Here is an 18,816-nt window from a genome sequence, read left to right on the forward strand (position 1 = left end):
CTCTCAATTATCAAAATACACACGTTCTTATGGACACAGTTATTTAGACAGCTGCCCGACTACACGACAGCAGGCTCCCTTTAATTTTAAATTTGCCATCGACAGTAGAGAGGAGAGGAGAGGATGCCACTAATATGTAAAATATAAAATTATTTAAAGCTCTATTAGTCCTGATGTTATTTTACAAGAGAAGCATAAAATAGCTCTGTTATATCATTTGAAATAATAATTGATAATTTAAAACAAATAAATTTACCTATTTACTTATTTTTTGCATAAAAAATTTCACTTTGAACAAAATATTAAAATTTCATTGAAGTGCAAGGTATTAGTATGGTATCAACGAAATTGTGTACATACAAAATAGACAGCTGTGTTGTTTTGTGTACATATGGGCCGTTGTTATCACAGTATATACAGTAGATAACCTTTTCGTAGTAGCTTTCTGAGGGGTGAATAGCGGCCATCTTGGATTTTCAGTGGTAGCAACGCATTGCTGCATAAATTGAGATAGTAAATACTTAGCAAATTTATTTTATTAAACAACAAAAACTATAAATATTGTTGCTTAATATAAAAGAAAATTATTTATTAATGTTATATTGTGTTACAAAAGTAGTATTAAGTTGTATTAGTATTGCTATATGCATCCATTATTATGAACAATAGCTGTAGGTATATGGAATAGCATTTGTCTTGTTGTAGACATCTGGCGCCACGGCTGTCTGCTTGTCGAAGCAATAGCTACATCTGGCGCCGTATAGCAGTATGTTCTGGTGGTTTCTAGACGCAATATTCTAGAAGGACACATCGGCATCTAGCGACATCTGGCGCCGTATAGCAGTATGTTCTGGTGGTTTCTAGACGCAATATTCTAGAAGGACACATCGGCATCTAGCGAGAAGTGCGTGGCTATATAAGCCGTGGCAGCGCCAACGTAATCAATCAGTGCTAAGAGTAAACTGCTATAGTGTAGACGAGTTGTGAAATAAAGAGTTGTTGAATTAAATTAAACAGTGTTGATTTTATTTGTCAATCCAGAGATACGAACCTAACAAAGTAAACTAGCAAGCAGTAAATTCGTAACAATTGGTGTCAGAAGTGGGATTGTCAAATAATCCAAATTCAAGATGGTTAAATTCGGAGAATTGAGAATTCAGCAATTAAAAAAGGAACTGGAGGAGCGTAATTTGCCGATAAGCGGGCAAAAGGCGGATCTGCAGGCACGATTACGCGAAGCAATGGAAGCGGATGGAATTAATGTGGACGAGTTTGAATTTGATGGGCCAGAAACTTCTACAAAGGTAGAAGAAAAAGTAGAAGAACAACGAACATCATCGAGTGTGGACATGAACGTGCTGTTAGTGGCTATACAGAAAATAGCTGAGAATACAGAAAATGCAGTGCAAACAGGAAATCGTCTGGCACAGCAAATAGCTGAAAATGCAGAAAACGCAGTGCAAACAGAAAATCGTCTGGCACAGCAAATGACGCAAATAGCTGAAAATACATCACAGTTAGAGTCTCGCCTTACACAACAAATAACTGAAAATAATACGCAGTTAGAAAAGCGTTTGGTACAACAGATTACAGAAAGTAATACACAAGTGCAAGAGAAAGTTTCAAAATTGGAAGACGAATTAAGCACGTTAAAAAATGACGAAGAAAACTTGAAATCAGAAGTTCTTCATTTGAGTAATCGGATGCGAGAACTGCAACTGCATGGCCCTGCACCATCAACAAATAATCCAAGATTGAAGGCACCCACATTCGATGGAAGTATTCCATTTCAAATTTTCAAACTTCAGTTTGAAAAGACCGCAATGGCCAATAACTGGAATGCAGCGGACAAAGTAGCGTCCTTGTTTGTATCATTGAAAGGACCTGCGGCAGAAATACTTCAGACTATTCCAGACTGTGAACGGGACAACTATGAGGCATTGATGAGTGCGATAGAAAGACGATATGGTAGTGAGCACCGGAAACAAATATACCAGATCGAACTGCAAAATAGGGGTCAGAAAATGAACGAGTCCATTGCAAGAGTTCGCAACTGAAATAGAACGACTGGCTCATTTGGCAAATGCAGATGCACCTGTGGATTACATTGAAAGGGTAAAAATTCAATGTTTCATAAATGGAATTCGTGATGTGGACACCAAACGCGCCACATATGCATTGCCAAAAAGAACGTTTGCTGAAACGGTTTCGCACGCCCTCACACAGGAAACAGCTTCTCTACTAAGTAAACCAGCACACAAGGTACAAAGGGTTGAAATGGAACAACCGCGCTGATGGAAGAAATATTGAAGACTCTGAAGACAATTGCTGCACAGCGAGTAAATACAACAGGCAGATGTTTCAACTGTAGAAAAGCGGGTCACTTTGCCCGAAATTGCAGGATAAAAGTAAAACCCATCAAAATGGAAACAACCCAACAGAACACCGAAGAGGATTCACCACAAAAATGCGGATGCATTATCACATCGCCCTTGTCCACTGGAATTTAAACATTGCTCCAAATCAGAAGGAAAAGAAGGTATAATCGACGTGCGATCACTGAATATAGAACCTGAAGATGATTGGACTCCTCACCGCATCAGAATTAATCAGCTGGAGGACCCTGATCTTGCAAAGCTGGTAATGGCCAAAGAAAATGGGGTACGACCACCAAAGGAACAAATAAGTAGCGAGAGTCCAACTGCAAAAGCATATTGGGCCCAATGGAACAGCATAAAACCTCGTTAATGGATACCTTCATCGTACCTGGGAAAGCGAAGATGGCAAAACAGTCTCGTCTGCTGATCATAGTACCGAAGTCCATGATCCCAAAAGTATTGAAAGAATATCACAATGGACCTAGTGGAGGCACCTTGGAATTACAAAAACTATAGAGAAGATTAAACAACGGTTCTACTGGATCGGTTGTCGAGATTCCATAGCAGAATGGATAAGTAATTGCGCAGAGTGCATGGCAGCTAAAGGTCCTAAAGCCAAAAGTCGCGGTAGGCTACAACAGTACAACGTGGAATCACCATTTGAACGAGTCGCAATGGATGTTGCAGGTCCGTTCCCAACCAGTACGGCCGGAAACAAAATATCTACTGGTTGTCATGGACTATTTCAGTAAATGGCCAGAAGTATATGCCTTACCAAACCAAGAAGCGAAGACAGTAGCCGAAGCGTTTGTAGAAAATTGGATAACAAGGTTCGGAGTGCCCGTCGAATTACACTCAGATCAAGGCAGGAATTTCGAATCTACCATTTTCCAAGAAGTCTGTACATTATTGGGCATCCACAAGACACGGACAACAGCGTTACACCCACAATCAGATGGGATGGTAGAGAGATTCAATCGAACGCTCGAAGAACATCTGCGGAAAATCGTCGATAAAGATCAACGGAATTGGGACAAGTGCATCCAGATGTTCCTGCTGGCGTATCGTTCAGCGAAGCACGAGACAACTGGTTACACGCCAGCAAAGATTATTTTCGGATCTGATCTGCGACTCCCTGCTGATCTTAAGTTTGGAACGAATCCTACAGCTGTAAGAAATGATGGAGAGTATTGCTCTGCCTTAAAGGAAACAATGAATGAAGTGCATCTAATGGTAAGACAGCATACGCATCTGATGAGCAATAAGATGAAGGACCGGTTCGATCAAGCGGCAAATTCAAAAGGTTTTGAAGAAGGTGATCTGGTCCTGTTGTACAATCCACTTCGAAAGAAAGGCTTGTCCCCGAAACTGCAGTCAGCCTGGGAAGGACCCTATATGGTGATAAAACGACTTAATGACGTGGTATACCGCATACAAAGGAATGGAAAAGCACGATGTAAAATGAAAGTAGTACATTTGGAGAGGCTCGCCCCATTTGGTTCAAGAGGATTTGTGCCTAATCGGGACGATTAGGCTTTAGTGGAGGGCAGTGTTACAAAAGTAGTATTAAGTTGTATTAGTATTGCTATATGCATCCATTATTATGAACAATAGCTGTAGGTATATGGAATAGCATTTGTCTTGTTGTAGACATCTTGGCGCCAACGGCTGTCTGCTTGTCGAAGCAATAGCTTATCTGGCGCCGTATAGCAGTATGTTTCTGGTGGTTTCTAGACGCAATATTCTAGAAGGACACATCGCATCTAGCGACATCTGGCGCCGTATAGCAGTATGTTCTGGTGGTTTCTAGACGCAATATTCTAGAAGGACACATCGGCATCTAGCGAGAAGTGCGTGGCTATATAAGCCGTGGCAGCGCCAACGTAATCAATCAGTGCTAAGAGTAAACTGCTATAGTGTAGACGAGTTGTGAAATAAAGAGTTGTTGAATTAAATTAAACAGTGTTGATTTTATTTGTCAATCCAGAGATACGAACCTAACAAAGTAAACTAGCAAGCAGTAAATTCGTAACAATATTTTACTAATAGGTGATTTAAATGCCATAGTGTGCAATATTTCGCCCATAAAAATATCATTTACTGATATTCAGATATTCTTTTTGTAGTGAGTTCTTAATAATAAGATGCAGCCCTGTTTTTAGATTTCTCGGTGGTGAGTTTTCTTCTGAATGTATTTGTTTACATTTGACCGACAGAAAACATAAAAGGTACAACTTTCCATATTCGAACATTCAAATTAAATCAAAACAAAGTTTAGTTTGTATAAAGTTACTAAATATTTTATTTAAAGTTTAATAATTGTAGTGAACATAGGTTTTATACAATAGAAAATGTCCGTTGAACCAGGTATCGCCAAAGAAGCGGTACTTAAACAAAGTGAAAAAACACACGGAAAACACACCCATCATGTGGGGCTACGATTGGAATCAAGGAATTGATTACTCGAAATTATTTGCGTCGTATGTTAATACGGGGTTTCAAGCTACTAATCTTTGGATGGCAATAAGAGAAATCAATCTAATGGTAATGTAACCATTTTTTTAGGGAAAGGTTTATGTATTTTAAAATATTCTTAGCTTGATCGTAGGCAGCAGCCGTTGAAACCTGATGAAGCCGATTTGCATGAAACGGATGAATTCATTAGACGAAAACGTAGCTGTACAATATTCCTTGGATTCACATCTAATCTAGTGTCGTCGGGATTACGGGAGACATTACGATTACTCGTTGAACACCAAATGGTGGATTGTGTAGTAATGACAGCGGGTGGCGTGGAAGAAGACTTTATAAAACACTTATACACAATATAAACAATATAAACAATATAAACTTATAAATAACACTAATATGTATTATTAAAATCTTCAACATACATACATATGTATGTTTCTGTTTAAACTCAATTTCCGATTGATGTTTTCCTATAACGGCTAATGAATTGTCAATTTGTACACATATGTCAAACGACAAATTACCACCCAGGATTGTATCCTACTACATGCAAAAATTTAGAAATACTGGAAGCGTGTTTAAAAATTGTACAAAAAAACAACTGATTTAACATCAAACAACAAGTAATATCCCAATAAAATTGAACAGATATTCAAAGTAATTCAATATAATCACTTAAATAACGTAAACACTACCATTATTTAATATATTTCAAAGAGTTGATCATCAAAATTTAAAATTTATATGTAGCTCAAATGCTAACACAACACCCTGATTACCATGAAAGTAGCAAAAAAACTGTTACACAACACCCTAAGATTTCTTATGCAAGGCATACACGCACCAATTAGTTGGTTGATTGAGTTGGGCTAGAAATTGTCCTTGTCGCTACACACGACACAACTTTTAATACAATTTTGAGGCCAACTTCATTTTGAATATTCACTTCGTTGCTTAAACATGAGTTCGGAAGTTGTTGCTTTACTTATTACATATGACGCGCTCTCTTCGACAGCCGAAATAAAATGGCGAAATCGTTTGAAATCGTACGACCAACCCAAACACTATCCAACTAACACAACCAACTTCAAAAAATATCAAAAATTTTTGATTTTCATCCATCCAGTTGATACAACTCATACAACTGCCCCGTATACGTAGCAATCAGTTGTACAATTCGTTGAAATTGATACAATAATTGGTGCGTGTATGCCTTGCTTTAGAGTTGAGTATATGTATGTAAACAAAGCAAAGGTTTATTACTGTATATACTGAGGTTGTTATGACACTGCCTTCTTACAAATGCTCATATACCAGTCTTCACGAGGCCATTTACAGTTCACTGTCGTGCAGTCATATCATACCACTCTCTATGTGTTCAGCAAAAGGCTCTTTGACAAAACGATAGCTTCGGCCATTGGTTGTCCGTGACAACGGAGATGCGGAAAGATGCGTGCGGCACTTGTTATCCTCTTATGAGTGTTTGTACATACATACGTGGCGTATGAATATTTGTAAGTATATACTTATGCATATGTATGTATATATTAATAGCTTGGCTTTGACTTTATTCATTCTCGCGTGAAATCGGTTCCTCTACATATATTTCTGCCAGCGAACGTGCTCATTTCTGCTAAATAGCAGTGAAACGGGTAAACTCCATAGTTCAAGCAGAGAATGTGAAGACATGTGTCTTTTATTTCTCTGATATCTTTTTATTATACATTAGATGGTGCACACATCTTTAAACTGCTGAACTGTGCGTCCCGAGTGCCCCATCTGTTGTTATCCTTTCAAGTGCAACTTTAGAAAATCAGAGGACGCATGAACAAGCCAGTTTTTTTGTACGTTAGATGGCGCAGCTAAAACTTAAAACTTTTTTATATTGCTTACCTGTGCCCTATCTGTTGTTATCCTTTTAAACGTGACTTTAAGTGGTCATTTCTGTTAAAAAGCAGCGAAAATGGTGAAATCCTTACTTTAGTTTTTCAGCTCTGTTGGACAAAATTCAATTTGCACCTTCCTATGTCTTTATGTTAGTAAATAAGCAAATCTGTATGCGTACATTCTTTACCATTATCATTAGTTTTCTCATTTAAGGTAATACATAGAAGTAAGCTATGCGGCTAAATTCTACTGCGTTTATGTATATTTACAATAAAGTATGTACATGAAAAACGTTACAATACAATATGTAAACAACAAATACAAGTTGATGGAATAAAATGTATAAGTAATATTTTCATTATTTCGTCAAATCGTCAAACATCTGAAGAAAGTTGATTGTGTTTAAGCGAGCTGCTATTTGAATTAAAAATTTTGTTTATTGTTGTGTTGAAACTTTGAATAAAGAAGTAAAAGAATATTCTCGATAAAGCAGACTGAAGACTAATTAAAAATGAAGAAAGTGAACACTTTAATGCGTTACTATTTGGTAAGTTTTTCGTGTTTTTATCGCTGAATGAAATTCATAACTACATACGGATTCAATTTTTCTTGTACAATGTGTAAGGAATCGGAGTATGCTCACCAAATTCTGAAAAGCATCAGACTCGCCAAAGGCCGTTTCTTTAAGTCTCGTTGATTGAAACAAAAAAAACGAAAAAAGACTCAGCCACAGAATTAAGAGAAATTCATTTCTTTTTATACATAAATACTTATTTTCATAACGAAATACATACATATCATGCACTTTCTTAAATAAAGCAAAATTAATATGCATTTTTTCTATTCTACTACTACTTTGGCATAGAAGAATTCTTCGTTAACTTTGGTATCGAAGAATTCTTCATTAATTGTGGCATCGTTAACTTTGGCATTGAAGAATTCTTCGTTAACTTTGGTATCGAAGAATTCTTCGTTAACTTTGGCATCGAAAAATTCTTCGTTAACTTTGGCATCGAAAAATTCTTCGTCCCTATGGTAAGCGAAAGGGGTGATCTGTTACTTTTCCTAGGACATCGACGTGTGAATTTTCATCGATCGGAGTAAGAGGTCAATCATGCTGCATCTTTTACCTCGCTCGCTTACCAATGTCTACCATATCCGCCAAGTTGAGTGTGGTGAAACTTTCTCATCTCCGCGGAGTTCACCTGCGAAAAGTTACGATATCTGAATCATGAACCTTTTCTATGATATACTTTCTCTGATGTGCGTTCTCTGTTAATTACAAATTATTCGTACTGTACCTGGACAAATAAATCAAATTTCATTTGTACAGTATCTGGACAAAGAATTCAAAAATCATTCGTACCGAACATGGATAAATAATTCAAAACTTATTCGTACAGTACCGTTTAATTTAATTGTGCATCGTACAAACAAAACGTTGTCAAGGAGACCGACAAATTTTATGAAAAATATAAACAAAACAAGCGTTTAGTAGTTTAAGAGTTCAGGTTTAAAAAATGTTTCATATATTTCCAAAACATACGGGAGTCTATAATATACTTGACAATATTGAATATCTAGAATTGGAAGTGCATTTCCGTCACATCAACTCTTTGTTGAAATTGCCAAAGTTCGATCGGGCTTTCATCGATGTAAATATCAATAGTTTAACTAAAAATATTGAAAGTTTTAAACATACTGAAGATGCAACTTGTTTGAGAAGAATTCGTTGGCAAGAAAAACTTTTAAGTCCTAGCGAAATTGAACTCTATAAAGATGAGCGAAGTTGTCTCACCGATACACAAAAGAAATATAATCAATGGCTATTGGAGACTGGGGTGTCAGAAGTTTCGTCAGGGCACTCTTCATCGGTGAACGAAGTGAGCAAACGTTGTCATAAAAAGCGCAATAAAAAGTCGCGAAAAGCCGAATTATCATCCAAAGAACGTTGGGGTGAAATATTTACCTATGTGCATGAAGACGACTTCAATCCGGATGACGGTGCGTTATTATCAAATGGAAAAAAGATTGAAAAACAAACCAGATTTGATGAACACGTAGCAGCACAGCAGTTTATGTACATATTTGCTGCCATATCACCAGACACACAATTGGTATCTCTTGCTTGGTATCCGGAACTGCGACAATTACATATTTATCCAGATTTCAACGACTTCGCAGTTAATCCTTATTATATTCAAGTCGACACAGATTATCGGCATTTGTACGCCTTTGCTGTGCATAATGTTTCAAAGCGCAGGTATGTTGCAAATCCGACAACGTACTTGCGTCTTCCAGAGTTAACCGCACATTGGCAGGAAGAACGAGACTTGAACACCTTGTTTGATCTACCACCGAAACGCACAACCCGTATATCATTGCTTTTTGAGTTACGTCAGGCGAGTGGATTCAGCTATGACAATATTAATGTACGTTATCAGATTAAATTGCCAGCAAACACCATTCTCGAAGAAGGTGTGTTGAACGCCAGTACACATGCTAGCTCTCCTGGTCCTGCTAATGTTGATTGCTTCTTCGGTTATAATTGGCAATTGACTCTGCTCTGCGAGGAGGACTTTGATCCTACTCACTTGTTGCATGTATACTTCGAAGTAATTTCTATTGACAGCTGGGGTCGCGAACGTATTGAAGGGTATGCACACTATTCAACATATCTTTTAACCGGATCGAAATCAGCAAAGCTGATGTGTCTATGCCCTGCCGACGGAATATTAGAAACACTCACTCGTTATCTAATCGGTGGACGTCGACTATTTGATTTTATGAGTTTTTATACAGACACGGCCAAAGATACACTTGTCAAATCACGGTACGGCTGTCGCATCAAATCCACGGGACAACTGGAGCTTAGTTGTCAATGTTTCAGACAACGTCACTGTGAGTTGCTCACTCCATGTACGAACAAGACAAGTGGAATGACTTTGGATGATATTATGTTAGCGTATCGCGAATCTCGCAGGCGACTTGAAGCTGTGGTGTTGAAGTGACAACACTCAGTTCGGTTATACCTGATCCATCAGTGCTCAATTCGGATTTGTAGAAGAATTCAATTTACAAACTTTAATTATATTATTGATACCCCATGAGCAGTGAAATATTTTGCTGAAAGTGAATAAAATCTGGTTAAGGTAGAACTTCAAACTTCTTGTTTTTGGGGTTTAATGCGGTTCCAAGTATGAGCTTATTTTAACACATCACATCATAAAGAAAACGTACCTTTTATAATTTTTTTTAATATTAAAGAAGGTTTTTGTAAATTTTTCGTTAGTGTTTTTACGAAATGTGGCCAGAAAACTGAAGCAACGTTCTTACGCCTTTAAAGAAAAAAGTTCAAAGTATTGGAACAAAAAATACTAGATACCAATGTGAAGAATTCATCGGTTCTTTATAAATATAAATAATAAATTTTTTAATAAAAATCACAATATTTTTTATTTTGGTCAATTGCTTCTTCCGTCGAATCGCGAATTTATATACAAAATGTGCAAACCGTTCAATATTTACTACACGATATTATTGTCTTTAAAAATACTTATTTAAGTCTTTATTCCATTTTTTCACAAAAAAAGATTATCTATACATCGCAACTCTAAGGGCCGTTTAACAATATTTTTTAACACTATTTTTACCACAAGTAGCTTAACTGGATTATGACTTTAACCGACAGAGCCGTTTTCATCAACTTGCGGTTAGCGCACTTACAGATAGATGGTTTGATTATTGTGATTGCGTGAGGAAAACAGTTCATAAAATTTGCATTGTGGACAAACTGTATAAACGACATGTACGTGCAGGCTCAGACGAGGACTCTTTGCTGCCCAAACTGATTTTCGTAGGGACGATGAGGAAAGGCGAATAGACTGTGCCGCTTATACTCGCGTGTTATTTTCCGAAAAAAAACATATCGTCACCTAAAATGCAAAAGGCCGTAACTAACAAAAAATTCAAAATTGACTTTTTGATTGATTATGAAGTACTTAACCGAAACACGTGTACACAGCAAATTTTACATGCATACATCCAAAAATAACGACTTTATAGGCGAGAATCAGAAGGCCGCAACTACAACTTCAACAATTTCATAAACCAAAAAGCCGTAACTACCCTTTTTTCATTCTCTTTGATTCAATTTCAATGTGACACATTGTGTTATCCGTAATTACAGTTGTTTTCATTATCTTTCATTCTTTATCAAATTGTGTTATTGTGTTACTGCCTTTATTCCCGGAATAAAACAAAAATAATAAAATGAGTACTAATTGTGAAAATGGTTGTAAAGAAAAACTTAAGAAAAATAATAAAAGGTCCGGAAATATAATAAACCGATTGAAAGGAAAAAATACATGGGACTATCGAAAGGCATTATTAGTGAAAAAGCTCCAAGAGAACTTAAAGCTGGATGTACTTCAAAATGCTGTGAGAAAAGTGCTGTACGGAATTGTTCTACATTTTCCGAAGAAAATCGTAAGGAGATATTTAATGGGTTCTGGAAAATATCATGGGATCAAAAAAAAATGTATGCTGTTAATCTTGTTGAACGCGCGAACATACATATGTAAGGCGAATTGGTGTTGAGAACTCTAGAAGATCAATTACAAAACGTTACTATTTAAAACATCATTCTAAACGTGTTCAAGTGTGCTTCCATATGTTTTTATCTACGAATTGGGTAAATTTCAATGACTCCCATGGCACCAATATTTCGCCAGAAGAACAAAACAAAATAACATCAGAACGTAAAGCATTTACTAATGAAGGAGTCTTATTTCAAAAACGTGTAAATTTTCTGGAAAAATGGTTGCATGACATTCCTAAGCTTGAATCACACTACTGAAGACAGTATACGAAGAAACTGTACTTGCGGTCCGATTTTAAAAGCTACAAACATGTCTATGAAGTTTATTCTAAAGACTGCGAGACTAATGAAGTAGTTAATGTATCTTTTCCAACATTTATGGCAGTATTAAAAAAACAAAACTGTTGTATATTTAAGCCAAAAAATGATATGTGCGACACCTGCACATCATACGAATCGAAGAACTTAACCCAAGATCAGTACGACATTCATAGAAAGGATATACAAGACATGAGAAGTGAAAAGTTAATTGACATAGAAAACGCCAAATCAGGATTACACTTGTTGTTATGCATTGACATGCAGGCAGTGAAATTGATTGCACAGACAAATGCAAATGCCACGTACTATAAAATGAAATTACAAGTGCACAATTTCACAATTTATAACGTTATTTCACATGAATCTGACAATTTTGTCTGGGACGAAACAGATGGTACCCTTGTTGCTTCTACCTTTGCTACATGTATAATAAAATACATAAAAAATTCCATTAAAAAGTCACCAAATATTCATCACATAATTATATATTCCGATGGTTGTTTCTACCAGAACCGAAATGTAATTCTCTTTAATGCAATATTATGTTTATGTGTTCAAGAAAACATAACTGTAGAACATAAATATTTAATAGTGGGACATACACAAATGGAGTGTGATTCGACCCACTTTCTCATTCAAAGAAAAATCAACAAGAGACAAATAAATTTTCCATCTGAGCTGTCTGGCTTGATTAGAGAGTCTCGAAAGAACCCATTTCCTCTAAAAGTGCACCATGTTGATTACAAGTATTTCCTTGACTACGAAAGTATTCCTAAGCGCTACGTATCTATTCGACCAGGTAAAGATTAACATACATGTATAAATTATGTATAAAAAACTCAGCATCTTCAATACAGGCAAAAAATCCGGAGAGCCAACTGTTAATATGATCCGTGCCTTGGCATATGATCCATCTGGAATAATTTATTATAAAACAAATATCAACGACGATTATAACGTTTTGCCACAACGAACACAACAAAAAAATAGGGACCTTCACAGTTACATACCGAAAGAATATCAATATCCGAAAAGAAATGGGAACACCTGCAGGAACTTAAATTTTTACTTCCGGCTGACTGCCACAGCTTTTATGATAATATACCCTTTGTATTGCAGGTTTTGTTGTTTTCAAATGAATTATTTTGTTTTTCTTAACCAGTTTAATTTAATTTTATTTTCTCGAATTAAATAGATACAAAAAGACATAACTTGTTAAAAACTTTTTTAGTTACAGCCTAAAAGCACATTTTCTTATTTTAACCATTGCTTTCATTTTATACACAATTTTTTCAAGTAGTTACGGCTTTTTGGTTTCAGAAAAATGGAGTGCAAAAGGCCGTACCTAACATTTCTTAAAAACTGCTTTTTTCCCGTTAATTCGGTTTTCAGAAACAAATCCGTCTTTGTTTTCTAAGCTTAAATCTACAATTTGGATATTTAGCTTTAAGTAATCTTTAATCTATAACGGTTTTTGCTTCTCCTGTAAAATACTAAAAATGTTAGTTACGGCCTTTTGCATTTTAGGTGACGATATTGAGATTGTTCAACATGTTGTCCATAAAGTTCTGTTCAGGCGCCTAATATTCTTGACAGATAATCCGGATTAACCGCGCACTTAATCAGATCCAAATTTGTAGGTGACAGACGGCAGCTATGCGAGTTTGAAACTCTTGTAAACAGCTGATTGTCATTTTCAATGAAAATGGATAGAATATTGCGGTTGTTAGCCGCCCAATTGTTATAAAACCATTTTTTATTACAAAAACATATGTACATATCAACATGCAATTTTTAAAAACTCTAAAATTATGTGGATTAAATGGGAGTTCCCAACGGAGTTATCTTCACTAACTCCTAAATTATTCCGGATTAACGCTACCGTCTGTCAATGCTATAACCAAACATATGCGAATGGCATATTTTAATTAGACAAAATTAAAAAAAAAAGCTAAGTACGCATTGTTTATAAAAAATCATTTGAAAAGCGATTTTTAAGTTGAACTAATTATGTTCCAGAAGTGATAAAAACTTAAAATTTTCAAAAATCGCGATGATGAAAAAAGTTGAAATCCGGTTAACTGTTTGTCTATCCGGCCGCGCAAGCTTAACTTGAGTAAAAATTGAGATATCTTGATGAAACTTGCGGGTTTCTGACTACAAAAAAATACGAGTTCGTAGATGGGCATAATCGGACCACTACCATGCCCACAAAACGCCATTAACCGAAACCTATAAAAATCCATAACTAAGGATTAAATTAAGATATAAAATAGTCATGTGGCACAGGGGATCTCAGTAACCAAAGAACACTTGTGGGTAAAAAAATTTAAAAATGGGAGTGGCCCCGCCCTCTAATACGTTTAATGTACATATCTCCTAAACCACTAAAGCTAAAACAGTTAAATTTGGTGAGCGCAAATATTATAAGAACTACCACCGACACTACAGTGTGAAAATGGATGAAACCGAACCACAGCCACGCCTATTTCCCATATAAAACAACTTGAAATTCCATTTAATTCTTTAACTGTACAGTAAATTCTTGAAGCCATTACCCAACTTCAAAATATAGGGCTAGTTCCTTGCCATTTTGTTCGTGACCAGGGTACCAATTTTCAAAATTTAGCTAATTTGTTAGGTGTTTCAATGTCACGGCCTTTTTTCAACGTTAATGGTAAGGAAATATGTTTTTGATACGATAGCTTCCATTTATTAAAATGTAGTCGAAACTGTTTACAAAATATGAAAAATAAAGTTGATTTTAAAAATAGTCGCGTATGTTGGTCAGATACAGTCCATTTTTATAAACAGGACTCTAAGTCGAGTTATCGATGAGCGCATAAATTAACCGATGCTCATTGTATGTACCCCAATACCTTTCAAAAATGAAAGTTAAGTCTCAAATGTTAATTAATACGGTCACTTCAGGTATGCTTTTTTTTACAGCTCGGGAGCCTTAAGCTCAAATAGTATGAGCTTTATTAATACCGCGGATTTCGTTTCTTTTTTCAAAAAATTATTCGATATCTTTAATAGTAGTTTTACTGAGGCCATGTCAGGACAGCTTAGAGCATTTTTTTTTGGTCAGATTAGAAGTAGGGGAGGTACTAGAGTTACACCTTTCATGTTCTCTAGTTTATTTAGGAAGTCGAGGGGTTTACGTTACGTAAATATCGTAACAAAAGGTAACTGTGAGCTGCCTTTAGAACCCGAAGCCACAGTTATTTCAGCACATAGCCATAATGTTCTTCTTAATGTGTGCAATGATTCCGTTTTAATTGACCTTTCTTGGCAGGATTTCCAGGGTTTACCACGACCCGAACACTCCATTGTTAGATCCATTACTTGAGATAGTAGTTTAGAAATTAACATTTTAGACGAAAATGCTTTTAATTATTTTTGCGGCTACCTTTATTTGAAAATTTGTAAAATGCACACATGCCTCCTGCCATTACCTCATTTAGGAGATGAAATTCCTTCAGATGAATTCATCTTCATACACCAAAACCAGATCGATAAATAAAATCTTGTGTGTTTCACATTTGTAGTTTTTATCTTACTTTTTTAGTGGTTTTAATGAGCTAAATAATACTAAGATAAGGTTTTTTAAGCAGATTCGCATTAAGAGGCTCTAAAGTTAGAACGAGAAAGTTTTTAATTACAATTTAGAATTTGGGGCATAAATATTGGCAATTGTACATACGTTTATTTTTATAGTTTTAAGTATTTATTAATATTCTGTGATATGGAGTGATATTGTTTTTGTTCATTTTTTTGTACTATATGAATTGTTATAGTTCTGCTTTGTCATTTTTTTATGTAAATAAATTTTTAATGGGTGACATCGGCCTACTGGGGAACCGATCACCTAAAAATAACTTCGCTAACGCGCCCTTTTGCATACCTCATAGGTGGTGGGGAAAATGCGAATTGGGCGTTTTATTTAAAATGCTCAAAAAATAGTTTTTTTCTTATGTGGCTACAATGAAAAATGTCATAGAAAACGTTAATTTTGAGGCGCTCTCCCATTGGAATAAGTTGGATATCCATTTACTCCTGATTCTGCGATGAACATCAAGTTTCGTATTGACGTAATTGATTTTTTCCCAACTTTTTATGCGCTTCCCTCCGTAAACTGATATTCCCTTCATCTAGCCCTCGTTCGCACTTTGTTAACTTTGCGGATTAAAAATTTGCATATCCCTGCCTTAAGTTATTTCCCTGACATTGATTTTTGCAGTTGCAAGAGTATCAAATGTGCGGGTGCACCCGAACTTAGCCGCTTCTTATTATTTTAAAATCCTGTTATTCATACATGAAGTGCTGAATACAATGCTGGCGACAGACGACAAACGACATCTGTCAAATATTAAAATACAAAAGTTCTTATGGACACTGTTATTTTGACAGCTGCACGACTACACGACTGCAGGCCGACGGTTGTCGTTCTTAATTCTTAATTTTTCTAAATTTGTTTCATCAAAATCGGACAAGTGGTCCGCGAGTTATGTTAAACTACGTTTTTGCCAAAATGTTACAACTAAGCGAAAAAACATCAAGATAAGGAAAAAATTTAAAAGGTCATAAAAAAAACTGACACATACGAACGCCAAACCCTTTGAGGATTTTACTATACTGACCTAGTACCATCACCCTGACTTGGAATTTCTCACCCCCCAGATTAGCTGTTGTACTGTGTTATTCACAGCTCTCACAAACCTGACGTTATTTTGCAAATAAAAGCATAAAATAGCTCTATTATAGCTCTTTTTTACTATTTGTAATAACAATTGATAATTTAAAACAAATAAATTTACCTATTTACTTATTTTTTGCATAAAAAATTCCACTTTGAACAAAATATTAAAATTTCATTGAAGTGCAAGGTATTAGTATGGCCACAACGAAATTGTGTACATGCAAAATGGAGAGCTGTGTTGTCTTGTGTGCATGCGTTCATGTAGTAGGATGCACAACGCCGTTTTCAGTTCACTGTCGTGGTGCCATGTCGTGTCGCGAGCATTGTATTCAGCATCCTAGCTTTTTAGCCGCGGCTTCGCCCGCAGTAGAGCCATTAAATAAGTATGAGAGATAAAGGGTAAGGGTATAATAATAGAAATGACTCAAAGTGATAACTAAATTTTATTGGTTGGCTGAGATCAACAATTTTTAAAAATTCCTACAGACAATGAAGATTCAACACCTTAAAATATGCGTATTGAAATGCAACAACTAATCTTAAAATATATTTCACCGTAACAAAAATAAATAATTCCGAATTCTAACAATTTAAAAAAATAAAATACAAAGTATTAATCTAGGATATTTTTGTAGACCATGTTATAAGTTTTCCCGTCGGGTGCAAATATGTGTGAATTCTGGACAATAGATACACGTTAACAGGCTACATAAAGTTGACCATGAGAGAAGCATGGGTTTTCTAAATGCACTCCTGCTACCAGTAATGTTTGTCCTTGTGTCTTGTTTATAGTAACAGCAAAGCTAAGCTTGACGGGAAACTGAACTCTTTTAAATTTGAATGGAAAGTCAGTGGGAATAATTGGTATCCGAAGTATTATAACAATATTTCCCTTACCGACACCTGTTAAAATAGTAGCACCAAGTATGTTCTGTCCCAATTTTGTTATCCGAAGCTTTGTTCCATTACATAGCAGAGGAGCATCTAGATTTCGCATAACCATTACTGGTACATTTAGTTTCAATTGAAGTTTATGTGACGGCACACCCGATAATTCAAGTGAATTTAAAAACTCAACAGGATATGAAGTACTTAGTTCCGTATCTATAATTGTATCCATTGACAAATATTCCTTAATTTTTCCTTGAACCTCGTTTAAAATATCAGTGTTGATCCTATTAACTATTTCATTTCTTGGTGCTAATATTGCTCTTGCACACAACCACTGATCACTACAAAAATTTTGTTGAAATTCCGGAAAAACATTAGCAATGAAATCCACATCACTTTCTACTAAATTACAAAATTTTCTTGACAGTAATATATAGCCTTCAACGTCAACAGCTAAACAACCATCACCAATTTTCAACAACACGTCACGTCATTATGAAGATGCACTCTCATATTAGTTTTCAGGCGGAGTTTTTCAACTGCCGACCATAAGCGTGATGATTAAATGCACGCTTGAATTTCATCTGCTGGTGTCCCCCTCTGAATCACTGGGAGGGTTTGACGGAAATCACCAGTCAATAAAACTACCATGCCATTTGGGCTATACAGTATACTCTCGAAAAGTAAATTCTCAGAAAGTAAATAATCGCGGAAAAGTAAATCACCTTTAAGATTACACATGCACCTCGAAAAAGTAAATTTTTTAATTTACTTTTCAGAGAGTGTGATAAAAAATTCGAAACGAAGCAAGCAGCGTTTTTTACGATGATGCAAAAACACTTACTCTCTTGTTTATCGCGTCTTTTTAGTAAACAAAGAAACTGCTGATGAAATAGAAATTTTGTCAGACACTTCAGATGGAGAAGAAGTCAGCCAGGAACCCAAAGTGACATATGCGGAAGCAATTCAAAGCGTAAACAACTTGATCCACTGGTTTAAAAATGAAAACGATGCAAATCAGGTGTCAGACTTTTTGAATTGTCGTACAAAAATGGTCAGAAAATATACGTATTGCAAATGAAAAAAAAACAAAAGAATATTCAAGATTTTTTCTCTTCATAGTAAATACATATCGCTCATTTGCTGCAAGACCGGCATAATTCAAAAAACGTGATTTTTGAGTTAATGCTGCAGAATTGTTCGATATATTATACATCATGTTGAAAGAAAAATTCATATGAATACCTCTATGCTCCGCTTGAGAAGAGGTGTAAGGTTGGAGTCACTGTGTAAGGTTGATAAAAACAGATAATTTATGTATATATTTGGAAAGTAAATTATTCGAAAAAGTAAATTACCCAAAATACCAATCGATTTATTTTTCGAGAGTATACTGTACCAGATTTTCGCTTCCGAGGCATTTTCTAAGAAAAGCAGAGTAAGAATTAACATCAGCGAGTAAGATCTAAAATAATAAAATGACTGCTAACCACAAAAATTACGGATAACCTCAAAAATTTGATTAGTTTTATACTGCATGTAACGACAGAAGAAAATAACAATAA

The 18,816-nt window shown here is 35.6% G+C and overlaps 3 protein-coding genes across 3 annotated transcripts in view; all 3 read left to right on the forward strand.

The window, feature by feature from the left end:
• Positions 1-2,255, forward strand: part of LOC125778145 (uncharacterized) — a 98,191-nt gene extending 95,936 nt beyond the window's left edge. The window contains exon 2 of the mRNA XM_049454713.1: positions 1,305-2,255. Coding sequence (XP_049310670.1) covers positions 1,305-2,057 — 753 coding nt within the window. The 3' untranslated portion in view covers positions 2,058-2,255. The remainder of the gene's footprint in view (positions 1-1,304) is intronic.
• A 5,854-nt stretch (positions 2,256-8,109) lies between these two features.
• Positions 8,110-9,895, forward strand: LOC105222205 (Meckel syndrome type 1 protein homolog). Its single transcript, XM_011199430.4, has one exon. It carries the CDS (start codon positions 8,258-8,260, stop codon positions 9,746-9,748), a length of 1,491 nt encoding a protein of 496 aa, XP_011197732.2. The 5' UTR covers positions 8,110-8,257; the 3' UTR covers positions 9,749-9,895.
• Positions 9,896-10,059: 164 nt separating this feature from the next.
• LOC125778142 (uncharacterized) lies at positions 10,060-13,760 on the forward strand. Its single transcript, XM_049454696.1, has 2 exons — positions 10,060-12,457; positions 12,516-13,760. Exons 1-2 carry the CDS (start codon positions 11,716-11,718, stop codon positions 12,851-12,853), a joined length of 1,080 nt encoding a protein of 359 aa, XP_049310653.1. The 5' UTR covers positions 10,060-11,715; the 3' UTR covers positions 12,854-13,760.
• The last annotated feature ends 5,056 nt before the right edge of the window (positions 13,761-18,816 follow it).

This window comes from Bactrocera dorsalis, chromosome 4 (genome assembly GCF_023373825.1).
Source record: "Bactrocera dorsalis isolate Fly_Bdor chromosome 4, ASM2337382v1, whole genome shotgun sequence".
Lineage (NCBI taxonomy): Eukaryota > Metazoa > Arthropoda > Insecta > Diptera > Tephritidae > Bactrocera > Bactrocera dorsalis.